An 18,154-nucleotide genomic window follows, 5' to 3' on the forward strand; every position below is an offset into this window, starting at 1 on the left:
CTGGGGTGGTCTCCAGCTCATCCTGATAATAATTTGCCATACTGTTATGCAACACTGATTTTCAGAGGGAAAAAAAACACAAAATGAAATGACATATATCGTACGGTATAGCCGGCAATGTAATGACTTGCAAACAGTCACTGTCCAAAAGTCATTTCATCACAGAAAAGTCTTTTCAACTGTCTGGATCATTTCTGGGTCAATTGGTGTTGGCCTCTCCCATACCAAGTTTCTGGGTCTCCGGCCCCAAATTTTCAACGCAGTGCGACACATACGGGATGGGAACACACACTATGTACAACTTCAAACAAACAGAACATTGGTTTTTATGTGGTTGCTGGCTTGCCAAAATGATCGGCATGAAAGAAAAACATTTTCTAACTCGTTAATGTTTGTTCGCATCTTCCATCACTTCAATCTTAATTTTGCGCTTGCAGTGCCGTCCCAAATGTTCCATGATGAAAACTATAAATCCTCTTTAAAATACAGCAGTCTCCCACTTTTACACCTGTTGCCAATAGCATGCACAATATAGCACGTGCAATTTAGCGCCTGCTTTTTGGAGTCTAAAATAATGCAATCTTAGCTTTTTAAGATGCTGCTGTGTTTTTTTTTTGTTTTAGTATTTTAATGGATATTTATTGAAAATCAAAGTCGATCAGTTGATCTGTCGAAACACATAATAATCACTGCTACAGCGAAACCTCGGAATTCGAACATAATTCGTTCTTGTGAAGTGTTCGAAGTCCAATTTGTTCGACCTCCGGAACATTTTTTGCCATAGGAAATAATGTAAACGAGTTCATTCCGTTCCCAACCTCCGAATACAGTAAATTCCTATTTTAATTCCTACTTCAAACTTGACGATTATCTCCTTCCTTAAATCCACTGTGGTTCGCACCACTTGCCTTTTTTCTTTTCTGCTTGTAGCACTGCTGTCTTTCTTTGGGCCCATGGCGATCCGATCCCCGGCTACAGAAGCTGGCTCTAGGGACGTGGAATGTCACCTCTCTGGCATGGAAGGAGCCCGAGCTGGTGTGTGAGGTTGAGAAGTTCCGAATAGATATAGTCGGACTCGCCTCCACGCACAGCTTGGGCTCTGGTGCCAGTCCTCTTGAGAGGGGTTGGACTCTCTTCCACTCTGGAGTTGCCCACGGTGAGAGGCGTCGAGCAGGTGTGGGTATACTTATTGCTCCCCGGCTCGGCGCACGTACGTTGGGGTTCACCCCGGTGGACGAGAGGGTAGCCTCCCTCCGCCTTCGGGTGGGGCGACGGGTCCTGACTGTCATTTGTGCCTATGCACCAAACAGCAGGTCAGAGTACCCAGCCTTTTTGGAGTCCTTGGAGGGGGTGCCGGAGAGCACTCACGCTGGGGACTACATCGTTCTGCTGGGGGACTTCAATGCTCACGTGGGCAATGACAGTGTGACCTGGAAGGGCATGATTGGGAGGAATGTGGCAGCAATCCCCGAACCCGTTGGTGGACACCAACGGTGAGGGATGCCGTCAAGCTGAAGGAGGAGTCCTATCGGGCCTTTTTGGCCTGTGGGACTACTGAGGCAGCTGATGGGTACCGGCTGGCCAAGCGGAATGCAGCTTTGGTGGTCGCTGAAGCAAAAACTCGGGCATGGGAGGAGTTCGGTGAGGCCATAGAGAAAGACTTCCGGATGCTGCTGACCTCGACTCGGGACGTTGTGAGCCGGTGGGGAGAATACTTCGAAGACCTCCTCAATTCCACCGACACATGTTCCCATGAGAGAGCAGAGTCTGGGTTCTCTGAGGCGGGCTCTCCTATCTCTGGGGTTGAGGTCACCGAGTTGGTTAAAAAGCTCCTCGGTGGCAAGGCCCCGGGGGTGGATGAGATTTGCCCGGAGTTCCTCAAGGCTCTGGATGTTGTAGGCCTGTCCTTGTTAACACGCCTCTGCAACATCGCGTGGACATCGGGGACGGTGTCTCTGGGTTGGCAGACTGTGTGTATGAATGGAAGTGGTGGTAACCTTTCCTGAGGCAGAGACCGTTTGAAAGCTGATCCAACATGAATCTATTGCCTAGATTGACTACAGACTACAGGATTTGAGCCCCGATACTGGCCCGATTAGCTATCACGGGCGATTTCTGGCACAACGGGTCCGACATATATTGTCGGGAACGACAAAACTTCTTGTAGTGTAACATAATCTACGACCAAGGATTTGGCCCTATGACACCAAAAGGAAAAGTTTAAAAAAAGTTTGATTTTTTGGGATATCTTTCTTGTAGTGTGACATACAGTATCAATGACAACGCCCCGACAGCGCACTTTGACATCAACCAATAGGGTTGCGGATTGTGACCGGCGCTTGCTTGCATCCCGTGCTTGCCAATGTCAGCATACTTGGTCACCGTTGTCAACATTTATTCACACGCACTAATCAAAGGTTACCGAAGCTTTAGAGCATAATTAAACAAAACCTCGGCATGCAACATACAAACGTTAGTGCATTCACTTCCTTTGATTTGAAATGTATTTATAGATGACCAAACTCCAACATTTCTCAACAAGACAAAAAAAAACAGGGCATACGAGAAGCAAACTCACACGAGGCCAGTTACTGTGCTTTGGCCCACACTCACACTGCCATGCACTCATTTGAGCTTCACCACATTTACTCTCATTGTAAAAGAATGCATGATTGCAGCTTTCCTGCATTGGTGGATTATTTTCAGTTGTTCTGCTTTTTCCAATTGGACGAGAAAGTAGTTCTCATTAATAACTGCCGGGAAGAATCATTGCACTGATAAAATCCAAGGTTGGGTGCCCATGTATACGCTTGTGCAAGACCAAGTGTATCAACTTTAAGCCCAGATCTTCCAACTGTGTTCCTAATAACAGATGTGTATCATTCGTCAATGTAGCGTATGATTGCTCACAGTCAAAAAAATCTAGACTTTATGTGTCAAGTATGCCCAAGTACAGCACTGATTGCGGCAGGGGTATCAAACTCATTTTTGTTACGGGCCACATTGTAGTTACGGTTTCCCTCAGAGGGCTGTTATGACTGTGGAACCATCCATCCATCCATCCATCCATCCATTTTCTGAGCCGCTTCTCCTCACTCGGGTCGCGGGTGTGCTGGAGCCTATCCCAGCTGTCATCGGGCAGGAGGCGGGGTACACCCCGAACTGGTTGCCAGCCAATCGCAGGGCACATACAAACAAACAACCATTTGCACTCATAGTCACACCTACGGGCAATTTAGAGTCTCCAATGAATGCATGTTTTTGGGATGTGGGAGGAAACCGGAGTGCCCGGAGAAAAGCCACGCAGGCACGGGGAGAACATGCAAACTCCACACAGGCGGGGCCGGGGATTGAACCCGGGTCCTCAGAACTCAGCACAACAAATTGATGGGTAACTAGTTTTGAAATCAGAAGTCAAGGATAGTCATTTGTTCAACTAAACTAAGTAAAAATAATTTTCAAAAACTAAACATATTACAACATTCACAATGTTCTTCCTTTCAATGTCATATTTTAATACGGAGAAATCTGAAGTGATGTGGAGGCTTTTGACATTGTACCTACACGAATGTTTCTTCTCGGGACATTGTTTCAAGATCAGTGCTGTATAATGAAGGACCTGTTCACTGAGCATTTAACTGCGAGTTCAGTATAATGTGATTTGAAGGGCTTTTGCACTTTCAACATGTCTTTCATTAATTCTGTGAAACATTGGTTAGGCAATATCAGATAAGACAACTGATCATTCCTTTCTTTCCTGGAAGGACAGATTCAGCACGACGACTACACTCTTACAATGCTGTGTTAAGAGATTAGCACTTGCCTGTCACACAATTATATATACACACACATACACACACACACTGATGGGGGGGGTTTTAAACCAGCCCACTCAGAGTTGACAATTTCTATACCCTAATCTGACACTTTATTACCAAGAGACCATAGAACATTGAGAGGTTTGAAGAGGAAGTTGCCACACAGTGTGTTGTATCCTCCTGTGGTTTTGCAGACATTGATATGATTGCTATTGTGTCGATGATTTAACACATCCACTGGTATTTCGGAATGTTTTTTGTAAATCCTTCTTTCAAAGCCCCATTGGTTTATTTAAGCCTTTGTGGTTATTGAACATCCATCATTGTCAGCATGAAGTCACCTTTCATTTAATTTATTTATAAGGGCAGCGTAAAGTACAACACTGCCCCACGAGGCAACAAAAACACAACTTTGACAAAAATTGATAGAGACGGAATAACCATTGTGATAGATTAACAGTATACATTTACGAGGTCTGGTGAGTTTCGTTTCAAACAGCAAAGAAAGTCTGGGCAGAAACTGTGAGGAAAGGTGTCATCCAATGAGTGTTTACTTGGACAAGAAAGAGGACAATGGCCTATTAAATTGAATTTTCACAAGACGCTGTGAGTGAGTGGGATACATTCATTTCCTCACTCTTTCTCTGCCGATCGCCATTTTAACAGATAGCAGGTTCACTCCGTCCTGAAATTGATTTTGTTTTGCCATGCTCTCACAGTAACAGTGATGTGTGTTGCTCTGTTGCTGAAAGATGTCCACAACCAGAAGACATAAATTACGTAGAAGGTACAGGTAGAAATCCACTTTGTCCACAGCTGCACAGATAATTTCAAAAACTTGTATAGTGCTAGACTTGGTGGCTAAAAAAAGACCTTCATACAGACAACAGCGTTTTAAATAAATAAACAGCTCTGTCTGCTTGGAAAAAAAAAATGTTTTGGCTCTCAAGCACCTCTTGGCCATTCACAATGCTAAAATAGCAACACCAGCAGACGTAGTCACAGATTCTGACACCAACATTTCTACATGCACTTCTTCTTCTTTCCCTTTCGGCTTGTCCCATTACGGGTCGCCACACCGTGCCATCGTTTTCCATTTAAACCTATCTCCTGCATCCTCCTCTCGAACACCAACTGCCCTCATGTCTTCCCTCACTTAATCTATCAACCTTCTCTTTGGTCTTCCTCTAGCTCTCTTGCCTGCCAGCTCCATCCTCATCATCCTTCGACCAATATACTCCTTATTTCTCCTCGGGACGTATCCAAACCATCAAAGTCTGCTCTCTAAAACTTTGTCTCCAAAACATCGAACCTTGGCCATCCCTCTGATTAGCTAATTTCTAATCCTATCCAACCTGCCATCTTCATTTCCGCCACCTCCAGCTCTGCTTCCTGTCGTCTCTTCAGTGCCACTGTCTCTAATCCGTACATCATGGCTGGCCTCACCACTGTCTTAGAAACTTTGCCCTTCATCCTAGCAGAGTATTCAGTATAAGTATTTAAAGTCCTCCACCCCTATTTGGCCAAAAGTGTCCAAAGTAGCCCTAGCATCTGTCATTGCACAAGATGAAGTCAGCACTTTTTTGTTTTTGTTTTGTTATATTTGGTTTTTAGTCTGTCCTGTTCATCTTTGGTCATGCAAGTATGGTAGATCAGGGAATACCTTCAAAAGATTTTTCTATGTACACAAAAGGGCCATTTCTCTCAGATATTGTTCACAAATCTCCCTAAATGTGTTCATGAGCATTTCTCCTTTGCCGAGATAATACATCCACCTCACAGGTTTGGCAGATCAAGATGCTGATTAGACAGCATGGTCACTGCATAGGTGTGCCTTAGGCTGCCTGCAATAAAAGGCCACTCTGCAGTTTTATCAGACAGCACAATGCCACAGATGTCACAAGTTTGGAGGGAGCGGAACTCTTACAAACTGACTGCAGGAATGTCCAGCAGAGCTTTTACACATGAATTGAATGTTCATTTCTTTACCATAAGCCGTCTCCAAAGGCATTTCAGAGGAATGTCAGTACAACAGAAGACCTTGTGTACCCACACCAGCCCCGCACTGCCACATCCAAGATCTTCGCCTCCAAGATTGCCCAGCCACCAGCATTCGATGGTGTCTGCCACATTAGAGAGGGGTCCTATTCTCAGTTCTACAAGGCAGATGGGAAACCGCTTGCATGGCATCGTGTGGGTGAGAAGTTTGCTGATGTCAGCGTCGTGGATCGAGTGGTCATTGGTGGCAGTGGGGTTATGGCATGGACAGCTGTATGTTATGGACATCAAACACCTGATGGCATTTTGAATACACATAGATACCATGATCCTGAGGCCCATTTATGTGCTATTCATGCACAGACACCACCTCATGTTGCGGAATGTTAAAACACAGCCCCGTGTTGGAAGGATTTGTAGTCAATTCCCAGAAGCTGAAAACATCCCAGTTCTTGCTTGGCCAGCATACACACTGGACTGGAAGTCACAAATTCATATTTGGGATGTTTTGGACTCGCGTATACTACAGCGCGTTGCAGTTCCTGCCAATCTTCTCACAGCAACTTCACACAGCCATTGAAGAGGAGTGGACCAATTTTCCACAGGCCACAATCAACAACCTGATCGACTCTATGTGTTGCACTGCAGGAAGGAAATGGTGGTCACACCAGATACTGACTAATTTTATGAACTATGCATACTCCTCTATCCAGTAGAACTTCACAGAACTTTTGGAGTGGCCTTTTATTGTAGGCAGCCTTATGCACACTTGTGCAATAATCATGCTGTCTAATCAGCATCTTGATAAACTGTGCCTGTGAGGTGGAAAGATTATTTCGGCAAAGGCGAAATGCTAACGCTGGATGGATGGATGGATTTTTTTATCAACTCGCTAGGCACGCCCACAAACAGAAGTTCGCTCACACACAGGCCCCACACCCCGACTTGTTCATCCAATCAAATTCACCGCCTCACTCATCCAATCACATTCGGACATCTTCATTGCCTTGCAGACAGGCGGAAATTGTAAAACTCTAGCACCAATGAATCTCACACTGCTGCAGAGTAGCTACTTGCTAGAGTTTATAATAATAGTATATAATTTAAACAAAAATACAGGAGCAATGCTTTGCAATAATGTATTGTAGCAAACCTGCAGTTGTGTTTGTAGATTGTTTTCAAAGTTCTATACAGTAAGGTCTGAGACTGTGAGACCATGACCGTGTCTGTGATTTTTGAGTGAGTCGAGGGTGGAACGGGATTGTGAGCGTGTGTCTGTGGGATGAAGGCTGACGTTGAGAAATAGTCAGTTGGATGTTTTCTGCGGCGACATTAACCGCTCATTTTTACAATAAAGAGGTTATCGATCGACCACCACTTTGGTTTCATCATCTAGGGCTCGTCTGTCTTTTCACTATTCCAGGAGGGCGTTTGGTGAATTTGCTGACGGCCGACGTGAGGATTGAAGACATTTTGTCAGATAGCGTTAGCGGATGCCTTTTCAGATGAGCATGCATTTATTATATACAATTCCAAAGAAGTTGGGATGTTGTGTTAAACACAGAATAAAAACAGAATACAATGATTCTCAAATCATGTTCAAATACACTACAAAGAGAAGAGATTTAATGTTCAAACTGATCAACTTTGTTTTTAACAAATAATCATGAACTTAGAAATTGTATGTATGTTTTTATTTAGGTTTAACGCAACGTCCCAACTTGATTGGAATTGGGGTTGTACTAAAACTTGCATAATTTGCAAGTGACCGTGCTACCAGTCTCCTTTTTTGGTCAAATATTTCCCGACGCACTGGTGCTAGTTTGCGGCACAAACCCACCACCTTTGGATTTCAGCGAGGTGTCTTTGTTGTTGATGCCAAAACATGTGATCGGCAACAAATGAACTTCAAGCTATAACAGTGGTGAATTCCATGCGTCAACTAGTCCACGAGACTCGTGGACTAGTTCAACCTGTCAGGCTTAAGGCTCTATTTTTGTGACTGGCATAAATCCGGTGCGGCGTGTGGCGTAACTACAGCGCGTTGCGTTGCGGCTTTGGCATTGAAGTTGGTGGATGAAAGTCTTTGATGGAAATGTTAAGCAATATTATTGCTTGAGTGGCCAATCACAGTACAATACTCAAATGGCGGCACACTTCAGAAGAACCCATTCATTGACATATGTTTGGACTGCAAAGGCATACTACAGGTTGAAATAATTGCATTCAATAGAAGAAAACACCTCAACTCAATGGTGTGGCTGTTCACTAAACAAATGAGACTTAAGCATAGTATGACAGGTTGCGTCATATAGTCATGTAGTAATCTTTTTTTCTGTTCTATTTTTCAGGTGTATGAGCAGGACGACCTTTCAGAGCAGATGGCTAGTTTAGAAGGGCTGATGAAGCAGCTCAACGCCATTACTGGCTCTGCTTTCTAAACCCGTCCTCCTAAGCCCTCAGCCCCAGAGCAGAAACCCGTCTTCGGTCTTTGATGTCACTGGCAGTGTGTTCACAAACAGCTGCACGATCTGAGTTTGAAGATGCCACTGGGGGACTCAGACCTGCGTTTGTACTGGATGAAACCACATCACACATCGTCAACTCCAGGAACAAGACAATGGGGGAGGGGCTTCCTGAATGGGTTCAAACTCCTCTGGAAACTAAAAAACTAGGAAAACCCAATGCCTACCACCTTGACTTAATGAAACAGGGGGAAAGGATTTTCGCAGAAAACAAGACACAATTGAAAGATCTTTACTCTTTCTGCGGTATTCATTAGCTCCTCATTATTCTCCTCCGCTGAGTTTCCTGGAACTCAGTTACTGTGACTGTACCTCAATTACTTTTCATGATTGCCGCCGGGAGCATTTTTGTATTTATTTTTTTTACTATTTCAAACACACACCGCATTTACACAATGTGAATATGGTTTGCCACACAGAACATTCAGTGTGAAATAGACATTCTCTTTCACCCAAACTTTCTGCTTTTCGGGCTTTTTAGTTTTCCTGTTGGAAGTCCTCTGACATTCTTGGGCTGTTTTCCTTCAGTCTTGGTTTCATCTGACCAAACCAAGAGGCAGGCTCATGGCAGCCTTCCTTTCCACATTCAAGGCTGGTATTTTCACTGACAGTTTTGTACTGGCCGTTGCTGAAACACAGTAAAACCCATTTGCGATGGAAGAAATTGTACAAAAGTGGTTCTGAATGGTATGTGGTGATTGGGCCTAAGGTTTATTCCAAACAATAGAGATGAGTGTGAATATTAGAGCTGTTTATTTTTTTACTTTTTACTTGTTTTTCAGTACATATTCAGTGGGTATGTTCTTAATGAATTCCTATTTCTTTTGAAATGCATTAGCAAACATTGTACCCCGTTCAGTCTTGAGTGCCCACATGGTCACAGCTTCAATTTTAGTTTACCTCAGAGGGGGCCAGCTTTTGATAGAAAATAAGAAATATGAGTAGAAACACGAAATAATGCACAGTTTCTGTTCTGTTTGACACAGTTCAACAGCATATTAGCCATGAAGCAGCATGAGAACGAATAGTACAAAGAAGCTAATAAGGACAATTGTTGGTGCCATTTTTAATTTGAATGCAAGCGTTGTAATGACACTTGGAGTATTTTGGTTTCAGTGTGACCTTTAATACATAAGGTCAGCCAGGAAAGGAGAGCAGAGCCCATCAGCCTTTATGTCCTTTAAACTGCTTTGTATTGACAGCAGGAAAGGAAATGTGTCCAATTAAAGGGGTCATTACCAGAGCCTGGCTTTTTGTTCAGTGTTGCCACAGGGAAGATTCATTTGGGAACTTCTGCAAGAAAAGCATTGGGAGCGAATTTTTGCAGCAATCGTTAAAATTCTGCTATTTTTCAAAACATCAAATCATCTTTGAGGGTTACATTTTTGGGGGGAGCTCGTGTGTGTGATTGAGGCCTTTGGGAAGAAGGATATTCTTTTCATTGTGTGCAGATCTTCAGGAAGAAAAAAAAAAAGCTCTTTCAACTTAAAGTCATACAACCCCAATTCCAATAAAGTTTGGACGTTGTGTTAAACATAAATTAAAACAGAACACAATGATTTGTAAATCATTTTCGACCTATATTGAATTGAATACACTACAAAGACAAGATATTTCATGTTCAAACTGATCAACTTGATTGTTTTTAGCAAATAATCATGAACTTAAAATTTGATGGCTGCAACACATTCCAAAAAAGCTGGGACAGGCTCATGTTGACCACTGTGTTACATCACCTTTTCACATTCAATAAATGTTTGGGAACTGAGGACACTAATTGTTGAATCTCTGTAGGTGGAATTATTTCCCATGCATGCTTGATGTACAGCTTCAGCTGTTCGACAGTCTGGCGTCTCCGTTGTCGTATTTTACGCTTCATAATGCGCCACCCATTTGCAATGGGAGACCAGAGTCCAGTACCCGCACTCTTTTACTACGAAGCCACGCTGTTCAAACACGTGCATAATGTGGCTTGGCATTGTCTTGCTGCAATAAGCAGGGGCGTCCGTGAAAAAGACATCGCTTGGATGGCAGCATATGTTTCTCCAAAACCTGTATGTACCTTTCAGCATTAATGGTGCCTTCACAGATGTGTAAGTTACCCATGCCATTGGCACTAACACAGCCCCATACCATCACAGATGCTGGCTTTTGAACTTTGCGTCCAAATGGTTCTTTTCCTCTTTAACACGACATCCACAATTTCCAAAAACAATTTGAAATGTGGACCACGGAACACTTTTCCACTTTGCATCAGTCCATCTTAGATGAGCTCGGGCCCAGAGAAGCCGGCGGCGTTTCTGGGTGTTGTTGATAAATGGCTTTTGCTTTGCATAGTAGAGTTTCAAGTTGCACTTACGGATGTAGCACCGAACTGTATTTACTGACATTGGTTTTCTGAAGTGTTCCTGAGGCCATGTGGTGATATCCTTTTGATGATATTATGGACTGTAGATGATGAAATCCCTAAATTCCTTGCAATTGTACGTTGAGGAACATTGACCTTAAACTGTTGGACTATTTTCTCACACAGTTGTTCACAAAGAGGTGAACCTCGCCCCATCTTTGCTTGTGAATGAATTCAGGGAAGCTCCTTTTCTACCCAATCATGGCGCCCACCTGTTCCCAATGAGCCTGTTCACCTGTGGGATGTTCCAACCAGGTGTTTGATGAGCATTCTTCAACTTTCTCCGTCTTTTTTGCCACCTGTCCCAGCTTTTTTGGAACGTGTTGCAGCCATAAAATTCTCAGTTAATGATTATTTGCTAAAAACAATCAAGTTTATCTGTTTGAACATGACTTGTCTTTGTAGTGTATTCAATGAAATATAGGTTGAACATGAGTTGCAAATCATTGTATTCAGTTTTTATTTATGTTTAACACAACGTCCCAACTTCATTGGAATTGGGCTTGTACATTAATCAAGTGAGGTGAAGAAAACAAGCCATCAGTATGCTCCATATTTGACTGTGTCACCCTATTCTCCATATTGTAATTTACAGACTTTTATCTCAGCGTGATGAAAACGGAGAATCCTGCGGGAGACTGAGCGCGCTCAGGCAGAGGCGCCGCCTGCATTGATATTCCGAGGCGGCTCGCATGTGTGAGCAAGCCACAGAGGAACGAGACGGCGAATTCAATATAAAGACGTTGCGAACATTATGACTCAAGCTCACGCTCGCTGGGCCATAACAGCGGCAGGGAAAGGTCCAAGGGACAGAGGCGATAGAAAGGTAACATCTCTGCAGAATGGATGCAGGGATGAAAGGTTAGAGAGGGCAGGCACGCTGGCAGTGTGGGGATCAAACTCATCAACCTGCTCGGGGAGATGAATCCACTGTGAGCTAGCTAAGCGCTTACATTCTCCTCCGAGCCGTCCTCCTCCTCTACAGTCTGACAGCTTGGCAGCATTACGGGAAAATAGCATTTTAACAATAAAAACAATTATAGGGATGTTAAACAAAGATACGTCTCCTCGTTTAGGTCTGAGAAAGGTTCGGGTAGATTTCTGATTTCATTATTTGGTTACAATTCAGTTGTTAAATTTCGTGTCAGATGGCATCCGGTGTTCATTGCTGAAAAAATCAGCGTGCCGAGTGCTTGCTTGCAAAATTTTGTCACCAGGTTATAAACCTTTGGACATTGCCACCAAATATGTAATGTTCTGTATACATACATATCCACGGTTGTCGTACACAATATGTGATTACATAAAATAGAAATGTCGGTTCAACAATTTTTGTGAGAAAAGACAAACTACTGTAAATTTAAATATATTGTTTCAGATTATATGCCAGCGTAAACGTATGCCAGATTGCGGTGCGGCTGTACGTTCGTAAAACCTCACTCCTCGGACCTGCCCACGAAGCTAGTGGGCCGGGCAAATAGCTCAGCGGTCGGTACGCTCAACTTGGTGGCGGCCTGGGTTCGAGCCCGGGTGTGGCCGGATGGCGCGGGATCTCCACTCTTACGCCGGCAAATAGGTCCCAACACAAGCGCGTCCGGTAGCCATTGTTGGTCATATGATCTCCTCCGAAATTAGGTAGACAATCTTAGTGCTTGTTAAATCCAGAAGCCAACAACATGACATTATTCACCCACTAACAAACGTTGCCAGAATGCTGTGGTTCGCAAACGTGTGCGCCTCCTCCAAAAAAATACTTGTTCAAGTATTTTGTTCAAAAATTTCAAAAATATTAAATGCAAATGTATTGTCCTTAAAGGTTAACTACAAATGAGGTGGACTGTTCTGGATTTGATTCTTTTTTTTAAAATAAAGCCACTGTAACAATATGCACAGTTTTCAAGATGATTGATTCTCTTGCGTACAACTAGAGGGAGCCTGCGTCCCATTGGTGGTACGCGTACCACACTTTGAGAACCACAGCGGCACAGTCCATGCCTTGCTTCATCAACAAAGAAAGCTATGGGACGTGCCCGTTCCCTCTTTCTGCTATTATTTGACAAGATGCTCAGACATACAGTGTTCAAGCTCTGATAACAATGCAGCAAAAGCAGCCGGCTTTTTTGTACATCGGATTGATTTTCATTTTTTGGCGCTGGACCAGTGGAACCCCCGAGATTGTAGTCTTTTTACGACACCGATGTCTTAAATTGATGTCTTTCGTAGTTTAAACCTCAATTGTTACATACGCCATCATGTGTCGGCTCAACTCAAATGTGTCAGATATTGAACCCTGTGACAAAAGGAACCCTTCTCAAATGATGACAATTTTCGGGAACGCTTTAATGTTACCAACTGCTGATTTAACCCACAGCCAGCTTGCAAAGTTCACCTGTTGTTGTTTTTGTTTTTTTTAGGATTGTAAACACAAGCAGGTTAGTCGAACTGGAGCATTTCAACGAGTACATTTGTCTTGCTTTTAAGGAGGGGGGGGGGGGAACACCACTTTTACAAGATATTTTGTTTCAGTTACAGATTTTATAGCTTTTGTGACAAATAAAAGAGAATTATCTCTCACCTTTGAAGCACAGAACAATAGGAACATACTGTAGGCGATATTTTGACAATAATAGAAGCCGCACTGAATGATGTTTCAACTGTAAAGTCTGTCAGATGGTTTCCATGGAAGTGAACGTAGTCCAAAGGGAAGACAAGTTAGGATTAGGAAAGGCCCAGTGAGTTTAGACGTTTTCATTGATTGGATGAGAACTAGCTGTAGTGATGGCAGACATAAAACAGAACTGGAATATATATATTTTTAAAAAAAATGGCCCATAAATTGTAATTCTTAATGACAAAATCATAAGATCCAGTACACTTGTTTTAGGAATTGAAGCATTGTTTTTTTTTTCTGCGTTGCTGATATGGAACTCCTTTCTGTTTCATGACATGTCATGAAGGCTTCCCCTTTTTCAGTCAGATATGAAGATTGACTCCCATTGCTGTATTTGACTAGAGAGATACATGTTGCTGCAGCAGAAGTACATTACAGACTCCCGCTGATTTTTTTGTGTGTTTTTTTTACTGTGTATAGCGCCACTAGAGTAGCAGTAACTTTTTATAATCAAATTTAATATATTATTAATGTTATTATTTGTATCATTTACTTTATTATGAGTGATCATTAAAATGTTTATTTATAACCATGTGACATTTCTGCAAACGTGCATTTTGTTTAGTAAAGAAGAAGAACAAAAGATGCGCATTGGAGTATTGTTGATTTCTGTTTATTGCCTTCAAATGTGTCTGATATTCCAAACAATATGCATTTTCAATTTGAGACCAACGGTTTCCCACCATAGTGGTCCCTTCTGAGCATACACAGTCACCACCTTTTTATGTTTCTTTCAGTCTAAACTGTGTAGTTGGAGGTTCACATCTATGCAGTCATCCTGTATAACAATAAACTATGGATAATACTGACATAGCCCAACCAATGTGACTCCTTAAGTGATGTTTTGTCACTCACATTGAGTACCTCATCTAATATTTTATACCAGGGGAAAATACTTTACGAGGCAGCTGTTGCCTATATATTTTTTGTGGTTTCTTAGTTTGTTTTCTTTATTGTGTATGTTTTTGTCTTTCCCCCAATGTAATGAAATCCTTTGATCCTGCTTTTCACCGATACAAACTGAAACAATAATCTCATAAATGACGCTGAAAGTCAGCGCAAAAAAATAACCTACTGTACTTAAGAATCACACGGTATAAATTGAACAATGTTGACATATTTTAACTGAAATCCAATGTTGTTTTTGTTCTAGGGTTTTTTTTTATGTGTGTGTGCGTGTGTGTGTGTGTATCCATCCATCCATCCATCCATTTTGTGAGCCGCTTCTCCTCACGCGGGTCGCGGGCGTGCTGGAGCCTATCCCAGCTGTCATCGGGCAGGAGGCGGGGTCCACCCTGAACTGGTCGCCAGCCAATCGCAGGGCACATAGAAACAAACAACCATTCGCACTCACAGTCACACCTACGGGCAATTTAGAGTCGTTAATTAACCTCGCGTGCATGTTTTGGGGATGTGGGAGGAAACGGGAGTGCCCGGAGAAAAGCCACGCAGGCACGGGGAGAACATATATATATATATATATAACATGTTCCTTCTCTTCATAAAGGTTGGAAATCACCTAATTCTAATCAGTCAGGTCAAACCAACATTACATGACAGAAATAATGGGTGCTAACTTACCCACACCGAAACTTTCGAGCATGATCCGACAGAACGGCGGCATGTTTACGTCCAACCGTTCGTGCTAGCACTAGCTTGCTAAGCTACATAACGTTTTTGTTCCCTGCTTGTGAGGCGTATCTTATTAAAAGTACGTGAACATACCTCAAGCAAGCCTTGAACGAACGTCCTCTCCGGTCCCGAACACGTTTTCCCCCATTTTGTCCCTATAATACAAAGTCGGCGCACTACACTCTTGTTGTCGTCGCCACGGTAACGATGGTATCCTGTCGCATTTGAGCTGACAAGATAAAGCCCCATGATCGTAAAAAAAAACGGGATGCGTTGGTATCAGAATACAAGATTTTATTGCAATAGTCTGACAGTGCAATTCTGAAAAAGCAAATTTGTCTTGTAGTCTGATCCGGGCATTACGTGTTGGCTGTCCCACACCGCCGACATGTTTTTTTTAAATAACTCCATTGGCGGTCAGATATTTACAGTACTACATCAAAAGACACGTGACAAGGCTAAAAAGAAACTAGCTTTTGGATTCAAATTTTCTGTGCACGCGGCGACGCGGAGCAAATGTCTTTTGCGGAGCCGATCAATGACGTCATTGATCGGATCGGCGAATTATAACAAAGCCGATCAGCATAAAATATCGGCCGATACCGATCAGCCCAATAAAATCGGTGTAAAGACTAATATATATATATACATATATACAGTGGGTACGAAAGTATTCAGATCCCCTTAAATGTTTCATTCTGTGTTATGTTGCAGCCATTTGCTAAAATCAGGAGGGGCTTCCGTCGGGCCACTCTGCCATAGAGCAGGGCTGCAGTGATACTTGATTTTCTAGAACTTTCTCTCCATCTCTGGAGCTCAGCCAGAGTGATCTTTGGGTTCTTCTTGACCTCTCCCACCGAGGCTCTTCTCCCCCGATTGCTCAGTTTGGCCGGAGGGCCAGCTCTAGGAAGGGTTCCGGTCGTCCCAAACGTCTTCCATTTCAGGATTATGGAGGCCACTGTGCTCTTAGGAAATTTTTTTTGTAACCTTGGCCAGATCTATGCCTTGCCACAATTCCGTCTCTGAGCTCTTCAGGCAGTTCCTTTGACCTCATGATTCTCATTTTCGCTGACATGCACTGTGAGCTCTAAGGTCTTATATAGACAGGTTTACGGATTTCCTAATCAAGTTCTCAAAGGAAAACTAAATTTCATGAACTTTTGGCACTTTAACCTTATGTAGGAAACATTGAGCATAACATAGGGGACAAGTTACAAAGTAGTAAAAACATTTGCAAAGTCAAGTTGGCTGGAGATAGACTCTGAACAGGTTCTGATTTTGGTGTGCGTGTCCTTGAACAGACAGATTCAGTGCAGTGATAGCAAGAAGAAAGTAATTGTGTCTGAATACAACCTTGGGAAAAAAAAGATTTGGACTCCACTAAGGTGAAGGGTCCAAATTAAAACTGCCCTTATCGCCCTCACACACAGCCAATTATTTCATTTCATCCACAACATCAGTATTCAACAGAGAAGCTAGCAAATGGGCATCTTCCAATAAATAGTTTCACTTCATCCTTTGGAAAAGTTGAATCATAGATTCATTATAACTTGCTCGCTGCAATATTTTGGGGTGTTTTTCTCTATTTGAAGGACCAAGAGAGGCGATAGTGATGTTTCAGGTCAAATCGAGGGACATTTCCATCCACAATGTTGTGTACAGGTTTTATAAATCACTGTAGAACAGTTCCACGGTACCTTTTATAGAAATGTTATTTCAATGGTGTGTTCTTTTGTTTAATAAACAAAGTTTTGATACAAAAAGCAACACTGATTTTTCATCCTGTGTGAATCACAACACTGGTCTACGCAGAGGCGTGAACACTCGAAGAACCACAAAACCATCGCGCTCCCCAACACAAAACACTCGCCGACCACCGAAATGGGCGGAAAGGTTCAAATAATCGGTGGTAGGAAGTAACAGATTACCCCCCAAAAATCATTGCTGTCGTTAAGTAGACTTTTCAGGTATCTGCCCTTTACTTGATTGAGTATGTATTTTTACATTTACAGTGTTCTCTCGCCATATCACGGTTCATCTATTGCGGACTCAGCGCAGTGCAGATTTGATTTCATATTGATATTGTGCATAATTCACCATCATGCTGGATTTTGAGTGCATGCTGCTCATTTTTGGGGTGGTAAAATACACACTTCCTAGCCTAAAACATTAAAACTGTTGCAAATCAATCAATCAATCAATCAATCAGAACTAACCCCGGCGGCACCATGGACGACTGGTTAGCTAGCGCATGTGCCTCACAGTTCTGAGGACCGGGGTTCGATCCCCGGCCCCGCCTGTGTGACATGTGACAATGCAGTAGTATAAAATATGTATAGCAAATTGAAACAAACAAAATACAAACCAAAAAGAGTACTTGTGTAGAGTTCGATCAAGTGTGGCTGGATTGGTCATGCCAGCACCCCAGTGTGCAGGCAAAATGATGCATTCTTCACAAGCTCGGTCAAGACATATCGAAGGTTTCGTTCTCTCAACGGCGAAATGTGTCATATCATTCAAGCAGCTTCCTCCCCGTCAATACTTGCGGGCGACTGCATATGGACTGATCGTCAAATGCGTCGCTGTTGTAATGTCCGTTCACCAGACCCCCACTCATGCTTTGGTCAAAACAACAAGACTCCAAATCACTGACATTTTTAAGCAAAGCAAACTGTACATAATCACAACATTTTCTTGTTTTTGTTCCTCTTCAAGTTGTGAGTGATTTGTATATCTGGAAGGGATCGCGACCCTTCGTTGTGGTTTTGGCACACGAAACATCAATACATTTTTTTTAAAAAAAAGCTTCTCTGTGCAAAATTTGAAACAGAGTGGGATTCGAATTAGCAGTATACATTTTTTCCCTATTGGGCTCTCCTCACCTATTTTCACACATGAAGGGTAATTAACCCCTCATGGTACCCCCTGTAGCATAGCAACTGTAGGATACGGACCGCTGACTTTCCTATGACTGGGTCAGCCTCCACCCCGAAGCTGCTCCCCATCGGGACCACATGTCCAAACTGCATGAAGAGTCTTTGAAGAGACACCAGATGGAGGTGGCAAACACACCGATGTCGTCACGCCAAAGCTCAGCACCGTC

General features: G+C 42.9%; 1 protein-coding gene across 4 annotated transcripts in view; it reads left to right on the plus strand.

The window, feature by feature from the left end:
- dcc (DCC netrin 1 receptor) overlaps positions 1–16,773 on the plus strand; it is a 301,630-nt gene extending 284,857 nt beyond the window's left edge. For all 4 annotated transcript variants that reach the window (XM_061747156.1, XM_061747157.1, XM_061747158.1 and 1 more), the window contains exon 29: positions 8,168–16,773. In XM_061747156.1, coding sequence (XP_061603140.1) covers positions 8,168–8,257 — 90 coding nt within the window. In that variant the 3' untranslated portion in view covers positions 8,258–16,773. The remainder of the gene's footprint in view (positions 1–8,167) is intronic.
- The last annotated feature ends 1,381 nt before the right edge of the window (positions 16,774–18,154 follow it).

The sequence above is a fragment of the Phyllopteryx taeniolatus genome, chromosome 15 (genome assembly GCF_024500385.1).
Source record: "Phyllopteryx taeniolatus isolate TA_2022b chromosome 15, UOR_Ptae_1.2, whole genome shotgun sequence".
In the NCBI taxonomy this organism is placed as follows: domain Eukaryota; kingdom Metazoa; phylum Chordata; class Actinopteri; order Syngnathiformes; family Syngnathidae; genus Phyllopteryx; species Phyllopteryx taeniolatus.